This window comes from Sorex fumeus, unplaced genomic scaffold (genome assembly GCF_029834395.1).
Source record: "Sorex fumeus unplaced genomic scaffold, SorFum_2.1 ptg000055l, whole genome shotgun sequence".
Lineage (NCBI taxonomy): Eukaryota > Metazoa > Chordata > Mammalia > Eulipotyphla > Soricidae > Sorex > Sorex fumeus.
Genome location: NW_026606112.1, coordinates 3,221,955 through 3,238,720, shown reverse-complemented (window position 1 = coordinate 3,238,720; position 16,766 = coordinate 3,221,955). Strand labels below are relative to the sequence as shown.

At 45.2% G+C, this 16,766-nt stretch overlaps 1 protein-coding gene across 1 annotated transcript; it reads left to right on the top strand.

The window, feature by feature from the left end:
- The first annotated feature begins 7,007 nt into the window (after positions 1–7,007).
- Positions 7,008–16,309, top strand: CHRNA9 (cholinergic receptor nicotinic alpha 9 subunit). Its single transcript, XM_056125613.1, has 5 exons — positions 7,008–7,071; positions 7,554–7,699; positions 9,265–9,419; positions 10,358–10,890; positions 15,768–16,309. The coding sequence occupies exons 1-5, from the start codon at positions 7,008–7,010 to the stop codon at positions 16,307–16,309; spliced, it is 1,440 nt and encodes a 479-aa protein (XP_055981588.1).
- Positions 16,310–16,766: the final 457 nt, after the last annotated feature.

Genomic DNA, 16,766 nt, shown 5'->3' with positions numbered 1-16,766 from the left:
GCGACATGAGCCCTGAAGGAGGTGGCTGCTTCCCCAACCAGCAATGCTGCCTGCCTCTTCTGGGGAAACTTCTACTTCTTTCCTTGTGCACTTGGTCTGTACTTTTGAATTTTTCTACAATAGACATATATTGCTTATGTAATAAAATTAGCTTTTAAAATATGAAGATTGTTCAGAATGTCTCTCTCTAACACCTTCATAAACTGTGGCAATAGACCAGGGCCTCAAGATTGGTCTCTCGGTTAGGATTTGGTTCCAGGCAGCCCTGAAAAGGCTGGAATTCTTTATGGGGATGAGGACTGACTTCCTCTCAAAGGGCAGATGTTGGAAAAGTTGAATTCTCTAGACATTCTTTCAATTGTACCACACCCCTACACTGTGTTGTGGTTTAGATCAGTTCTGATGGTGCTCAGGGATTACTCCCTGCACAGTGCTTTGTGGGTTGTTCTTGATGCTTAATGTTTGGGGGAGAATGTTGTGCTTAACTAAAGAGGTGAGAGACATGGACAAAGAAAACTACAAGACACAACTTCAAGGAATAGAAGAGGACATGTGGAAATAGAGATGCATCCCTGCTCATATATTGGAAGAATAAACATCGTCAAAATGGCAGTACTACGGGCCTGGAGTGATAGCACAGTGGGTAGGGCATTTGCCTTGCACATGGCCGACTCGGGTTCAATTCCCAGCATCCCATATGGTCCCCCAAGCACTGCCAGGAGTAATTCCTGAATGCAGAGCCAGGAGTAGTAACCCCCTGTGCATAACTGGGTGTGACCCAAAAATTTTAAAAAAAAGGCAGTACTCTGTAGGATAATATTGGTTTGTCCTTTTTCCCTGACTGCAGGGACCTTAGGTTTATTGGGTTACACCCATCACAGTGCTCCCAAGGCACTCTCATTCCTCTATGTTTATTTTTAACCTTTTCTCTTGCTCTGCTTGCCTAACCGGTTAATCACATATTCCCAAATCAGACCCGTGACTTGTAAGGTCAAATCCTTCTAAGGATTCTGGATTTTGTATTTGTAAGTGAAATACTGCTTTTCTCTTTCCCTTATGTCCTTTGTATAGTTTACTTTAGCGCAATGTCCTTTTTGTATAGACACAGGAAGACAGTTATGCTATGGTTTTGACTCCGAATAATATTTACTCTAGGGCATCTGTCATATTTATTCAACTTAAGCCTCAGTTGCCCTTAGTTCCTAGCACCCCAAAAGCAGGTTTCCTCCTTCATTTGTCTGTTGGCAGCAGCTGTAGGCCAGAAGTGGCTTCTGGCCACTGAATGCATGTGGCAGGGGAGAGCCCACACCGTTCATTCATATTTTAAACACACAGTACTCCCCAAAGCATTGTACAAATTCAATGCAGTCCCTACAAGGATACCCATGACATTTTTCCAAAGAGGTAGACAAGACGCTCCTGAAATGAAGGGACTGGATGGACCCAGGACAAGCTGTGAGCTACCCTGACATCAAAACGGGACAGGTCAAGCACAATAATACTTAGCTATAAGTTAAGAGCATGCTCATGGATAAATTCTGTCATGATCTAAAGAGAAACAACTGGATAAGAACCCTGCTAGGGTTAGGAAGGACTATGTGGCTTGAGCACTGTAGTCTGGGGTCTATAGCAAGATGTCTCCAGGAGAGCCACCCTATCTGATAAATATATCTCTTACTGTGTCCATACAAAATGACTAGGAAAATTATTAAGAAGTAAATAAATCTAAGATGATTGTTTATGGACTAAGGGAAGAAGTATGTCCTTAGATAAAAGCATCTGCTTGAGAGGATCTCCTCACAGGAGGAGATCTTTGTCCTAGAAGAGCTTCCCTGGAAGGAAGGGCTTTCATATGTTGATTGTGCTACCTCAGCTAGATGTAGTTGCTACCCCAATGCTTGGAAGTTTGGGTTCTAGAAGATGGCTATGAGATGGATTTTGGAGAGAAGAGCATGGGGGACAGGAGGAATACGGGAGTGGGTGAGACCGGAAGGAGACAGAGGGAGACAAGATTGGAATAAACTGCAACTGATCACCAACCAGCCTGGTGGCCCTGTTCCTTTCTTCATCTGTTGGTGGCAGCTACAGGCCAGAAGTGGCTCATGGCCACCGAACGCATGTGGTGGGAAAGTGCCCATACCACTCATTCATTTTTTAAACACACAGTACTCCCCAAAGCATTGTACAAATTCAGTGCAGTCCCTATAAGGACACCCATGACATTTTCCCAAAGAAATAGACAAGATGCTCCTGAAATTCACAGGGAACAATAAACCCCCACACATAGCTAAAGCAGCCCTTGGGGAAAGAAAGATGGGAGGCATCACTTTTCCCAACTTCAAATTACAAAGCTATAGGCCCTCCCTCCCCCATTTTTAACTTTTTTTATTGAATCACTGTGAGATAGACCCTTACAAAGTTGTTCATGATTAGACTTCAGTCCAACAGTATTCAAACACCCAACCCTTCATCAGTGTGTATTTCCCAGGACCAGTGTCCCCAGGTTCCCTCCTATCACTCCCCCCACCATACACATACACCTGCCTCTATGGCAGGTGTTTTTCTTTTCTTCTTCTCTCCCTCCTTCCCTCTCCCTCTCTCCCTCTCTCCACCCCCCCCCCCCCCGCTCCTTTTGGGCATTGTAGTTTGCAACACTGATACTGAAAGATTATCAAGAATATCCCTTTACCAACTTTATTATTATTTTTGTTTGTTTGTTTTTGGATCACACCCGCATTGCACAGGGGTTATTCTTGGCTCATGCACTCAGGAATTACTCCTGGTGGTGCTCAGGGGACCATATGGGATGCTGGGAATTGAACCTGGGTCAGCCGCATGCAAGGCAAATGCCCTACCCTCTGTCCTATTGCTCTAGCCCTTCCCTTTACCTACTTTCAACATTCAGATTTTGTCCAGCATGATCATTCCCTGCTATTATTGTCATACTGGTTTCTTCTCTATCTTACCTACCTTCAGTCCCATACACACTTGTGGTTAGTTCCAACCACTGACCCGTCTCCTAGCCCCTGTTTTTCCTGGCAATGGATATTAGTCTTCTACTAAATATATCTTTTATATACCACAAATGAGTGCAATCATTCTATATCTGTTCCTCTCCTTCTGACTCATTTCACTCAGCATGATACTCTCCAGGTCCAACTATTTATAGGCAAATTTCATGACTTTATTTTCCCAAACAGCTGCATTATATTCCATTGTGTAGATGTTATCGGCTCTTTTTAATTTGGTCTGAGTGTATGAGTAAACTCTTCCTGGTGATGTGATCACACAGACCATGGTGAGCCACTGTTTAGAATTTTTACTCATGAGCTGGGGAGAGACAGTGACTGGTATGAAGACCATAAACTCTGAAACATCAACAGCTTAGTCCTCTGTTAACCTGAATTAATATGCTCACAGATATGAGCAATCCTGATTTCTTGGGACCTTCTGGAAATGGGGCATCCAAATTAGCAACTGGTTAAGGACCACATTGAGGCTCACAGTTTAGATAATCCATCTCAGGCACATTGCCAGTGCATCAGCCATACTGAACCACATTCAATGACGAATTCCATCTCTCTCTCTCTCTCTCTCTCTCTCTCTCTCTCTCTCTCTCTCTCTCTCTCTCTCCCTCATATGAAACATTTTCATTCTTAATTAGGATTTGCGAGATTTCACAATTACAATGCATAGCTACTTCTAGCTGCAATTTTTTTATATTATAAATCAGTCCCTAAGTTAGTAACTGCCTAAAAAAAAAAATCTGCATTGTTCCTATAAAGGCCGTTAGGATAAGTACTTTTTTTGTTGCCGATTTGGATCCACTCAGAGCAGTGCTTAGGGGTGCAGTGTTTATGTAAGAAGTCCCAGCATTGCTGGGGAACCCTCTGGTGCGGGGGATCAGGTTGAGGTTGGCTATATGGATAAACTAGCCTCTGTACCACCTCTCTGTCCTTAGGATAATTTAAAAAAACCTTTATTGAATATCTGTGCGACATTCAATACAAAGCTGTTCATGGTTAGGTTTCAGCCATACAATGATCCAACACCCATTCCTCCACCAGTGTACGTTTCCCAGCACCAATGTCCCTCCCTTGTTTCCCTCCCACAATCCCCTCTTCCCCTCACCCCCACTTCCAGAGTGCTTCTATGGCAGGCCGTTTTCTTCTTTCTCTCTCTCCTTTTGTGCATTATGGTTTTCAATATAGATACTAAGAGGTCATCATGTTTGTTGAGGTCATTCAATATTTTACCTAGGATAAATTCTTAAGCACACAAAAGTTGCTTTGTACAGACCACAGTTTCCAGGCACATTATTATCTATAACAATGTTGCTCTGTGGGAAAAAAAAAAACACTTGGTAGTTAGTTGTTTTTAGAATAAATCTGAGAGGAATTTGCATCTTGTTCATTAGCATCTTGCCCTAAAAGATGCTAAAGACAAAATTCTCTCCAAAAATGTTGGTTTAATTTATTCAGTGTTCACCTTGATAAGTTAGCCTCTTCTGTAACCCACCCCCCAAATTGTGGCCAAATGAATGAGCTAAGAGTGTCCCAACCAAGCACAGAGATCAGCACATTTCTCTGGAGACTGGAGAGATGGCCCAATGCACTGAGCATGTGCTCTGCATGGGGGGGACTGGGTTTCAAGCCTGAGTACTGCAGGCAGTGACCCTGGTGCACTTTGCTGGATTGGATTGGAGCAGGTGCGGGTTCTGCCTCCAGTGGTGTTTTTCTTGTGGGGGTGGGGGGAGAGAAGGAGAGAAGAGAGAGACAGAGACAGAGACAAAGACAGAGAGAGAGAGACAAAGAGAGAGAAACAGAGAGAGAGAGAGACAGAGACAGAGACAGTGAGAGACAGAGACAGAGACAGTGAGAGACAGAGAAAGAGACAGAGAAAGAGAAAGAGAGAGAGAGAGAGAAAGAGAGAGAGAGATTTCCTTTTTTTTTGAGAGAGAGAGATTTTCAATTGAATTTTAAAATTACCTTGAGTTCCGCAGAGCCCTGAGTGCTTGGTTCATTAAGAAGGCCCAAGCGTGGGCTGCAGGAACTGTGTCATTGGATGGGTGAGTCAGCCCAGGAGCGCCAGGAAAATAATGTCTCCATAATCAACACCGAGGCAGAGTGATTAGCAAGCACACGGAGCTGTGCTGGGGTGTCTGTTCCACTTGAAGGCTTTATTCCAGACAAGGGACTGATGACTCATCAGCGGGCTGTAACCTGATGCAATCCAGCTCTCTATTTCCTTGATCTGGTCCCAGGCAATGGAAAGCTCTCGGTTTGCTTTTCCAAGGTGTTTTCCTCCAGCGAGAGGAGGCACAGAAGATGCTCCTTGAAAATTGACATTCTTTTGTGGAATAAAATTTGATTCCCAAGGAGAAATGACTGTGAGATTCTGTATACTGTACGCCATTCTCCAAGGGCAAAGAGACATTAACCATAATGAATGTTCTTTTTCTGATTGGAACAGCCAGCCCCTCGGCCTTTTCTAAAAGCCATGAAAATCTGGTAAATACAAAAATCTTGGATCTGCAAAGCAGTGCAGAGACAAACAAACAAAAAACACCAAACAATAACAAAAAAAAAAAAACCCAACAACCAACATAACCTTTACGTAGGAATGCACTGTATACGCGGGGCTGCTGCATACAGTGTTCCAGTAACACCTGGGGAGAGGGATTTGGAGTTCCAGAAGCATCCAGTGGTAGAGAAAGAAGAGTGGTAGAAAAGTGGTAGGTAGCTGGGGTTTGGGTGACCAGTCAAACTCAGGTTTTCAATTCCTAATCCAGTTCAGTGTAATTGTTTCTGAGGGGAGCAAATCAATGTCTTCCCCATCCAGCATGTCTCCCCCCTCCCCACCCCAATACCCACGGCTAGCTTATACAGGCCACTTGACTTCCAATGGAGCAATGGGCAGGTGTGATGGGAAGCAGAAGACAGGGCTGGGGCTCAGACTGAGCCAAATCACAGAACACTTCATTTTTCCCTCTTCAAACATTCCTCCAAGGGCCCTTCCAGAATAGTTTTCTCTTTTGCGTCTCTTAATTCTTGAACTCAGGCTGAAATAACTGGCCTAGAAAGGTGTGGAAAGCGCCCATTCTGCAGGCCGGAGACACAGGACAGCAGGTAAGGTGTTTGCCCCGCACACAGCTGACCTCAGTTGGAATCCCTAACATCATATATGGTCCCCTGAGCAATGTCAGGAGAGCACTCATGAGCACAGAGCCAGGAATAGCCCTTGAGCACTGCCAGGTATGGCCTCCAAACCAAAGCAAATAATTTTTTTTGCTCTTTGGGTCACATCCAGCTGTGCACAGGGGTTACTACTCCTGGCTCTGCATTCAGGAATTACTCCTGGCGGTGCTCGGGGGACCATATGGGATGCTGGGAATTGAACCCGGGTTGGCCACGTGCAAGGTAAATGCCCTACCAGTTATGTTATCACTCTAGTTCCTAGCATAGCATTTTTTTTTAAGATAAGGAGTCACACAGGAGAGCCTGGTGAACTACCGTGGTGTATTCAATATGCCAAAAACAGTAACAATAAGTCTCACAATGGAGATGTTACTGGTGCCTGCTCAAGCAAATCAATGAACAACAGGAGGGCAGTACTACAAGGAGTCACCCATTCTGTCTGGAAAAATCTTGGGGGATACTGAACTCCTGTTTCTTTTTCCCTGCAAATTTCATCTGGATCCTCCCATTAAGGGTGGGGGGGGACCCTCACTTGGGACAGCTCCTGCAGACCCACAATGCTGGCCTGACCCTCTGGGTTCCAGTCATCTCAGTGGCTGGAGCTGTCCCAATAGCTCCAATTACCACAGGGAGGGAGGGCTGGCCTGATCTTGGGACCTTGGGCCCACAGGTCCCTGCAAGCCTCAGCTTACCATCTGCTGAGGCGGGAGCCTGGACAGAGCGATTGCTGCAGCCAGGTCCTCCCTGTTCGGAGAGGGACGTGGATGATCCTGCTTTTCAGCCTGGAGTTTATAAAAGCTCACATCAAACATGCACCGGCCCCAGTCCCACATCTCCTTCTACTGGATTTTCTTTGCTGCATGCAGGCTGAGAGGTGAGAGATAGGTGGTTGGGGGATCATTTCAGCTCATTGGTCAGGTGGGAGGTGGCGTGGGCCAGGAAAACAAACACCAAGTTGTCTAAATGCAAGGAAGACCTCTGTGCTTTAAAGCTACTTGTTCTAGCCTGGGTAGAAAGCATTTAAAAACTACTCTTGCGCTGGAGAGACAGTACCGTGGGCAAGGTGCTTGCTTTGTATGTGGCTAACCCTACTTCAATCTCCCTTATCGCGTATGGTCCCCTGAGCACCACTAGGAATGATTCCTGAGCACAAAGCCAGTAGTAAACCCTGAGCTCTGCTAGGTGTGACCCAGAAAACTAAACTATACCAAAATTAACTAAAGTTCAGCCAAACGGAACGAAACTAGGCATAGCTAAGCAGAGTTAAGTTCAACTAAGCTAAACCTTCCTCCATGCTGGGACTGTCTAGTATATACATGGCACTGAATGCTGATCCCTGCTTCTCTTTTTGAGCAGCCGTAGAGACAGCAGATGGAAAATATGCTCAGAAGTTGTTTAATGACCTTTTTGAAGATTACTCCAATGCCCTCCGTCCTGTAGAAGATACAGATAAAGTCTTGAATGTCACCCTACAGATCACTCTTTCTCAGATTAAGGATATGGTGAGTAATACACAGTTGCCACTGGGGGTCGCTTAGAATGAAAACAGCAGTGATTTCTAAGGAAATAGCTCTTATTTTTTTCCTTTTTAAAATAAGTTTACACCTCAACATGGACATACTATTCATCAGACCAGCCCCCAAAGGCCTCTCTGCTCATTTCTCCCACCCCACTTTGTCTCAAGTAGTCGTCAGCATCTTCACCAAGTCTACGGTTGGGCTTTCTTCTTTCTTGCCAGTTTGCTCACTTCAGTAATTCATAGCCCAGAGACGAGTGAAACCGTCTAGCAATTGTCTTTCACTTCTAAAGGAAGTATCTGTAGGGGAATTTGAGAGTGAGTGAGAACAGAGAGCTCTGACTGCGAGCTGGAAGGAGAAAGAACACTGGTGAAGGCTACTGCAAAATTAATTTCATGAGCTGTTACCCAACCCTGCCCATCACCTATCACCACAGATCAGCTGAGCCAAGGTGGTGTTACCTGTTGCTTGATTCCATTGCTAGGGAAAGTTCTGAATAGAGCAAACACCAGAGACAGAGAGCAGAGAGTTGAGTCAGGGGCCCGGAGAGGGGCTGATGAGGGACTATAGATCGACTCTAGGGAGCTGACATGAGTGATCTGATATGAGAAGAGGAAGGATCCACAACAGTGAGGCTGCGGGGCTGGGAAGACAGCCCTCGGGGTGGAGCACCTACCTGGCGTGGGGACACCCAGGGTATGATCCTGGGCATGGCAGGAGCCCCCCGAGCACTGCCAAGGTGGTCCTAGCAGCTCCCAGCACAGCCGGGCCTGAGAAGCACCAGTTTGAGCATACCCAAGTAGAGAGGCCCCAGAAGCTCTCTGAGCACTGTTTGGGGACCCCTAGAAATAAAGACCTTGTGAACACATTGTCATTTACTGACTTGTACATTTAATTTTAAATTTGGTGAGTTTTGAAAGCCAGGAAGGTTGTCAGGTCGCATCTTAGTGTTTAAATGTATTAGGAAATGACATTCTCATTGTAAATATTTTCTGACTTTCTCAGTCAAGTGTAAGGTTAGTCGATGAATTTTCAGAGAAATGTGGGCAACTGTTCTGTGTGAAGAGCATATTTAAATATTTACCTACTTTATATTCTGAAGACTAAATCTAGCAGAAAAATATGGGATCTTGGTGGCAAGTCAAAGGAACTCATCCCTAGACAAGCACTCACTTATCAGAAATAGATGAATTCAGGGGCTGGAATGATAGTGCAGTGGGTAAAGCTCTTGTCTTACCTGCGACCAACGTGGGTTCAATCTCCAGCATCCTTTGTGGTCCCCAAGCCTGCCAGGAGTGATTCCTGAGCACAAAGCCAGGAGTCGGCCCGGACACTGCTGGGTGTTGACCCAATACAAAAAACAAAACAAAACAAAAAACTCAGAAAAAAATAAAAAGAAAGAAAGAAAGAAAGAAAGAAAGAAAGAAAGAAAGAAAGAAAGAAAGATGAATCAGTTCAAATACCTGTTGGGCGGGAACACATCCTAGGGGTGGAGGCCACTCAGTCAGAGTCTGTGGGACTGTCACCTCCCATCTGGGCTCATTGTACAGGATGAGAGAAACCAAATTCTGACCGCCTACTTGTGGATCCGCCAAATCTGGCATGATGCCTACCTCACGTGGGATCGAGAGCAGTATGATGGACTGGACTCCATCAGGATCCCCAGCGACCTGGTGTGGAGGCCGGACATCGTCCTGTACAACAAGTAAGTGCCTGGGCACTGACGGCTCTTGAGAAAAAACTCCTGACTGAGCAGAATTTAAACATAATGAAGAACCAGGGTCATAGAACAGGGTTTACGGCCTGACTTGGCTTCTATCCCTGCCACGACATGGTCTCCTGATCATCACTGGTTGTGGCAGAGAGGCCTGGCTATCCTTCACACCATAGGGCCTCATAAGCCCCCAGCTTCAGGCCCCTCAGTTGAGCTGCAAGCCCAGCTGATGAGGAGTCCTGGGGAGGGGCCCCTGGGCCTCCTAAGCATCTTGTGGATGGTCCCATCTTGGACACAAACACACAAAAAAAGCCCATAGTGAAGGGGAATGTGTGAGATGAGGAGCCTGAAGGAGAGGAACTGCCCTTGTTTGTCAGCTCTGCAATACTCTCTCGAACAGTCACAGGCCTCCAAAGGGCCGTGCTGCCTTGCCCCTCAGAAAGCTGTGTCTTAGTGGGTTTCCTCAGGCTATGGGGACCAAGACCCCCGACTGAAGGGCTGAACTGAGAGACACGGGCTGTCCCACAACACTGGGGCTGGGAGTGCAGGTGGGAGGTGGGCTGTGGCCAGGCTGGGGCCTCTGAGGCCTGTGAGTGAGGGCCTGGGCCTCAGCCTGATCTCACTGTGGTCTGTTTGTGTCCACATTTGCCCTTTACTGAGATGCCAGTCCAGTTGGATTCAGGTGCAACCTGCTCCAATGTGACCTCTCGTCATAGGGATGTCACCAGTGTTCTGGGTGGATGATGAGATGCCTCAGTTTCCAGGTATAATCCGCCAAGAGCGGAGAATCTCACTCACCTATGAGCGAGGGCACAGTGGGGGTGGGTGACTGCCCAGGGCGAGGATGCCAATGAAGCTGCTGTCATCTTCCTCCCATGCCCCCTACCACACACACACACACACACACACACACACACACACACACACAGGGCCGACGACGAGTCATCAGAGCCCATGAACACCAATGTGGTCCTGCGGTACGATGGGCTGATCACCTGGGACGCCCCGGCCATCACCAAGAGTTCCTGTGTGGTGGATGTCACCTACTTCCCCTTCGACAACCAGCGGTGCAACCTGACCTTCGGCTCCTGGACCTACAATGGCAACCAGGTGGACATCTTCAACGGGCTGGACAGCGGGGACTTGTCGGACTTTGTGGAAGATGTGGAGTGGGAGGTGCACGGCATGCCTGCCGTGAAGAACGTCATCTCCTACGGCTGCTGTTCCGAGCCCTACCCCGACGTGACCTTCACCCTCCTGCTGAAGAGGAGGTCCGCCTTCTACATTGTCAACCTGCTCATCCCCTGCGTTCTCATCTCGTTCCTGGCTCCCTTGAGCTTCTACCTCCCGGCAGCCTCTGGGGAGAAGGTGTCCCTGGGAGTGACGATACTCTTGGCCATGACTGTGTTTCAGCTGATGGTAGCAGAGATCATGCCAGCCTCGGAAAATGTCCCCCTCATAGGTGAGTGCCCATGTCTCCCACACATAAGCCTTGCTTGGCGGTCACTGGAGAGGCTGGAGGGTCTGTGCCTTCAAATGCACAGATAGGGTCTGTTTCGAATGCACACTGGTGGGGTTGAAAGTCCTTAATAACACCATGAGCACAATTTTTAATAGCACCATTTTAAACCCTTAATAGGAAGATTCTCACCCTTCACTGGGTATAACAGGTGTAGTGTAGATTGTAAACAGGGTTTAGCAGAGGTTGAAGCCTGCACTCTCTCCCCCCCCCTCCCCTGCTCTCTTGCTCTCTCCGGTACTCTCTCCCACACCTGGTCCTGCTCAGGGTTTAATCTTGGGTCTCCTCCATGCAGAGCATGTGCCCCAGTCCCTGGAGCCATCTCTCCCAGCCCAGTCTTAGGGATTTGGGTAGTGTGTCTTTTTTTTCCATGATGATGTTGAAATGTCTCTTTTTTTATGAAACAAGCATACATCCAAAGAAAACTTTGAGACTGTCACATTTTGCTCTTTATGGTACTTTTGAATGTGCTTCCTACCTTTCAGAACTGTATTTATGTATTTGGCCTTAAATATTTGGTAGAGTCTTCTGGTCCAGAGATTTTGGTACTTAAAGAAAAATTCCTCAGATAGAGAAGGGAGCACCAAATAAAGGGTGTTGGGAGGATCCTCCCAGTATGGGAGAAGCATGCTGAAAGTAGACTATAGACCGAACATGATTGCTACTCAATGCCTCTTTTGCAAAGCACAGCACCCAAAAGGAGAGAGAGAACAAAAGGGAATGCCCTGCCACAGAGGTGGGGTGGGATGGGGAGGATGGAGGGGTGGAAGGGATACTGGGACCAGTGGTGTTGGAGAATGGGCACTGGTGGAGGGTTGGGTACTTGATCATTGTATAACTGAAACCCAAGCACAAAAATTTGTAAGTCTACAACTATACCTCATGGTGTTTCACTAATAAAAATGAAAAAAAAAAAAAAGAAAAATCCTTTGGGACTGAAGAGATGGTAAAGTCTAAAATGGGATTAAGATACTTGCCTTGCCTGTGGGTTAGTCTTGATTTGATCCCTACCATCCCATGGCTCCCTAACATGGCTGGGTATGGCCCAAACCATCATGCCACACCCCCAATGAAAAGGGGGAAAAAATCCTTCCCTTTAAAAAAATAGAGGTTTATTGGAAAGAAAGACAAGAGAAAGAAGAGAAAGAAACTCCTCAGTCAGGGAGAAACGGTATAGGATTAAGCTCCTTTTTTTTCTCCCCCGTTACCCAGAACTTTTTGTTTTCTTTTTGGGTTGCACACGGCAACCCAAAAGGGGTTCCTCCTAGCTCTGCACTCTGGAATTACTCCTGGTGGTGCTCAGGGGACCATATGGGATGCCAAGGATCGAACTAAGGTCAGCTGCATGCAAGGGAAATACCCTAGCCACTGCACTATTGCTCTGGCTCCTACCCAGAATATTTAACAAATAACAAATGGATCATGAACATCATCAAGTAGATCATCTTCATCTGATAATTATGGAAATGTTCTCTGTTACTCCATTAATATAGTAAATTAGGTTTTCTGATGTTGAACCTCTTTATATTCTTGGACCAAATTTATCTTTATTATTTCAAATTATCATTTAAGGTACCATTGGTACAGTTAGTAAATAATTATTATAGGAATCACGGTATCACGGTCCTCCTGTTGTTCATCGATTTGCTCGAGCGGGCCCAGTAACGTCTCCATCATGGGACATGTTGTTACTGTGTTTGGCATATCGAATACGTCACAGGTAGCTTGCCAGGCTCTGCTGTGCGGGCGAGACACTCTCGGTAGCTTGCCAAGTCTCCAAGAGGGGCGGAGGAATCGAACTCGGGCCGGCCATGTTGGCCGCTTGTAAGGCAAACACCCTACCGCTGTGCTATCGCTCCAGCCCAGAATTATTATAGGACATTCTAAAACATATCTATAAAATAATTGGCTTTAATATTTTCTTTCTTGTTATTTTTGGAATCAAGATTACATATTGTTTCATCAAATAAAGTGGGACATTGTTCTTATTTTTCTTTTTGCAACAACTTGCATTTAGATCTATTCCTTAAAAATTTTGGTAAACTCACCTATAAAATCTTTCCCTTAGAGGGGCTGGAGCAATAGCACAGTGGGTAGAGCATTTGCCTTGCACACGGCCAACACGGGTTCGATTCCCAGCATCCCATATGGTCTCCCGAGCACTGCCAGGAGTAATGCCTGAGTCCATGAGCCAGGAGTAACCCCTGTGCATAGCTGGGTGTGACCCAAAAAGGAAAAAAATATCTTTTCCTTAGAGCTTTAGGTGGGGGTAGGTTGGAAAAGGAATTTGATTGGTTCTCATTTCTTTTGAAATATTTTTTCTTCTTATACAAATTCTGATATCTTACATGTGCCTAGAAATTTTATTTGTCAAATGAATTATTAGAGGTTACTTATAATAGTATTTTGCTGTCTTCTGAGTTTGTGTTCTATTGTTTCTTCCATTGTACCCCTCTCTCTCTCTCTCTCTCTCTCTCCATTCCATTAGTGATTGCATCAAAGGGCTCTATTGAATTTCTTACCCTTTTATTTTTCTATTTTTTAAAAATTTTTATTTTATTTTATTATTGTAAAATCTTATCACACCGAAGGTTGTGTGTTCACAGGCTCACTGGATGGCACTGTCTCACCGCGTGCATTCGGTGCTCTTGAGCCGCTGTGTGTGGCTTGGATCGGAACAGCTGTTGGCCAAGGGCAGACAGAAGAAGAAACGAGGGCCAGGCCGGTCTATATCAATAGTAGTTTATTCCAGTCCTCTTCACTTCTGTCGTTCTCTGCCTCCTTCTCTCCTGGGCCCCAATCTTGGAACCTCTCTCCTTCTGGCTCTGACTCTGGATCTCTGGAGCCCGAGCTCTCTCGCTTCTGACTCCCCTCTCCGAGCTTACGTCTTAGTTTATATAGCAGTCACATAAGGCGGTGACATAAAGGTGGGTTGAATACTGACGAATCAACAAAGAGAGGTAAGACCACTCCTCCAGGAGATTAACTCAAGGATAAAATCTCATCACCAGAGATTACTTCAGATTACTAGGAGATCCGCTCAAGGGTGGGATCCCAACAAGGGTGTGTTCTTCCCTCAGTTAGTAATCTACTTAAATAGTTGTAATAAATCTACTTCTAATATTTCTAGCAATGTCATTCTGTATGAGCACAGTAAGAGATATAAATTTAGTTTGGTTCTTCCTGAGAACATCTCACTATACATTCCACAGTCCTCAGGCCAGGTTAATCTTCCTAGCTCCAGCAGGGTCCTAGTCTCTTCGTTACTTACTTTTGGATCATGACAGCATTTGTCCATGATCATGCCCTCAACTTATAGTTGAGTATCATGGCTCTTTGGCCTGGTCCATTTCAATGCCAGGGTAGCTCACTGCTTGCCCTGGGTCCATTCAGTCCCTCGTCGGGACCCTGCTTTTGGGGTGCTAGGAACTAAGGGCAACTGAGTCAAGAAATCAGATGCCCAGGAGTAAATATTATTCAGAGTCAATCAACTCCCAAGTTACAAAGCATAATATTAACTGTCTTCCTGTGTCCACACAGAAAGGACATTGCTTACAATACAAGTTCAGTGTCCTTAGATGGGTGTGACTTGACAAACTTAAGCTACCTGAGGAAGGACAAAAGAGTGTTATCCTACTTATTATTATTATTATTATTATTGCTCTTTGGATCACACCCGGGTTATTCCTGGATCTGCACTCAGGAATCACTCCTGGTGGTGCTCAGGGAACCATATGGGATGCTGGGAATTGAACCCGGGTTGGCTGCATACAAGGTAAATGCCCTCCCTGCTGTGCTATCGCTCCAGCCTCTTCTTACCCTTTTAAAAGCAGCTGGTTTGGCTTTTTCCATTCGCTTGTTTATGTTTTTGTTTTTTACACCCTATCATTTCTTAAATTTCTACCCTTATCATCATTGTTTCCTTTCTTAATCATCCTTCTCAGAGATTTGCATGAGAGATCATTCTTTTATGCCCATTTTACACAGAAGGGGAGGAGTTTTAGCTAGATTCAAAAACTTTTTTTTTTTTGCCACATTTGTCAGTGCTCAGGACTTACTTCTGGCTCTTCACACAGGGATCACTTCTAGCGTGCTTGATGAACTATATGGGGTGCTATGGATCAAACCGAGGTCAGCTGCATGCAAGACACATGCCATACCTGCTGTACTATAACTCTGGCCGTGGACTATAAAACTTGTCCCCTAATGCTATAATACAATGTTAGTTCCATTTTAAATGATTTAGTCTAAAGGAAAAGACAAAAAAAATTAAGATAAATAAAGTCACAAGCTATAATACAATGTTACTTCCATTTTAAATGATTTAGTCTAAAGGAAAAAACAAAAAAAATTAAGATAAATAAAGTCACAAGCTATAATACAATGTTACTTCCATTTTAAATGATTTAGTCTAAAGGAAAAAACAAAAAAAAATTAAGATAAATAAAGTCACAAGACTACTGAGTGACAGAGCTGAAGTAAAAAATTTGGAAGTGTGATTCAAAAGTCTACCTATATTAGGTCAGTAAGGCAATTTGTTTTCATGCAGCTGACCTCAGTTTGATTCCTGGTACTGCATATACCCTGATCAGTGCCAGGAGAGATTCCTGAGCACAGAGCCAGGAGTCATTCTTGAGCACTGTCGGGGGTAGCCCTCAAACAATCAAAGGTCTATACTGGCCACCATCAGTGTAGACAGCTTCCTTAGCAGCATATGGTTTCTTTGAGTTGTTAATTTGTTTTGGTGTCAAACCTAAGAATAGGTTTTTCTGTTTGTTTGTATTTTGCTAACTTGTTTGTTGTTCATACTTTCGTTCCAGGCAAATACTACATAGCTACAATGGCCTTAATCACAGCATCCACTGCCTTGACCATTATGGTGATGAATATCCACTTCTGTGGGGCTGAGGCCCGACCAGTGCCCCCCTGGGCTCGGGTGGTCATCCTAAAGTACATGGCCAGGATCCTCTTTGTCTACGACGTGGGGGAGAGCTGCCTTAGCACCTGGCACAGTCCGAAACAGCATCGTCCCCGGAGGCTGGAGGGCCACTTCCCAGAGTCTCATCTGAAAGTCCCCAGGAACCAAGACCTTTCGAGAAAGAAGGAAATGAATAGACTCTTCAAGAAAGACTTGAGGTGCCCACAGGAGAAGTCTCAGGACACGGAGAGTCACTGTGCACGCTACCGAGTATTGACAAGGAACATCGGCTACATTGCCAAGTGTCTCAAAGACCATCGGGCCACTAATTCCAAGGGGAGTGAGTGGAAGAAGGTTGCAAAAGTTATAGATCGATTCTTCATGTGGATTTTTTTCATTATGGTGTTTGTGATGACTCTTTTGATCATAGCAAGAGCAGATTAGGGCCAGAGTACAGGCATGGCTCTTACCTTGCGTGTACAGACCCTGGTTTCATCCTTGGCACCTCATATATCTGAGCACATCAGGAGTGATACCTAAGCACAGAGTCAGGAAAAAACCCTGAGTATCAACAGGTGTGGCCCAAACCTCCTCCCTCTCTCAAAAGCAGCAGATTAATGGGTATTCAGTATTTGGGGATAAATCAATAAAAATTCCCTGTGATTTATTTTAATGCTTTTTCAAGTGATATTTGTTTACATGCACACATATGTGAATACATACACGTACACACGTTATATATATTAAATATAATATGATCATGCCCTTGACTTTTTGTTTTTTAAAAAATTTATTTTCCCCTTACACCTTACATAAACACTATGGTTTACAAAGTTGTTCATGACGATTTGTTACAGACCCACCACCATTGCACCTTCCCACCACCATTATCTTCGATTTT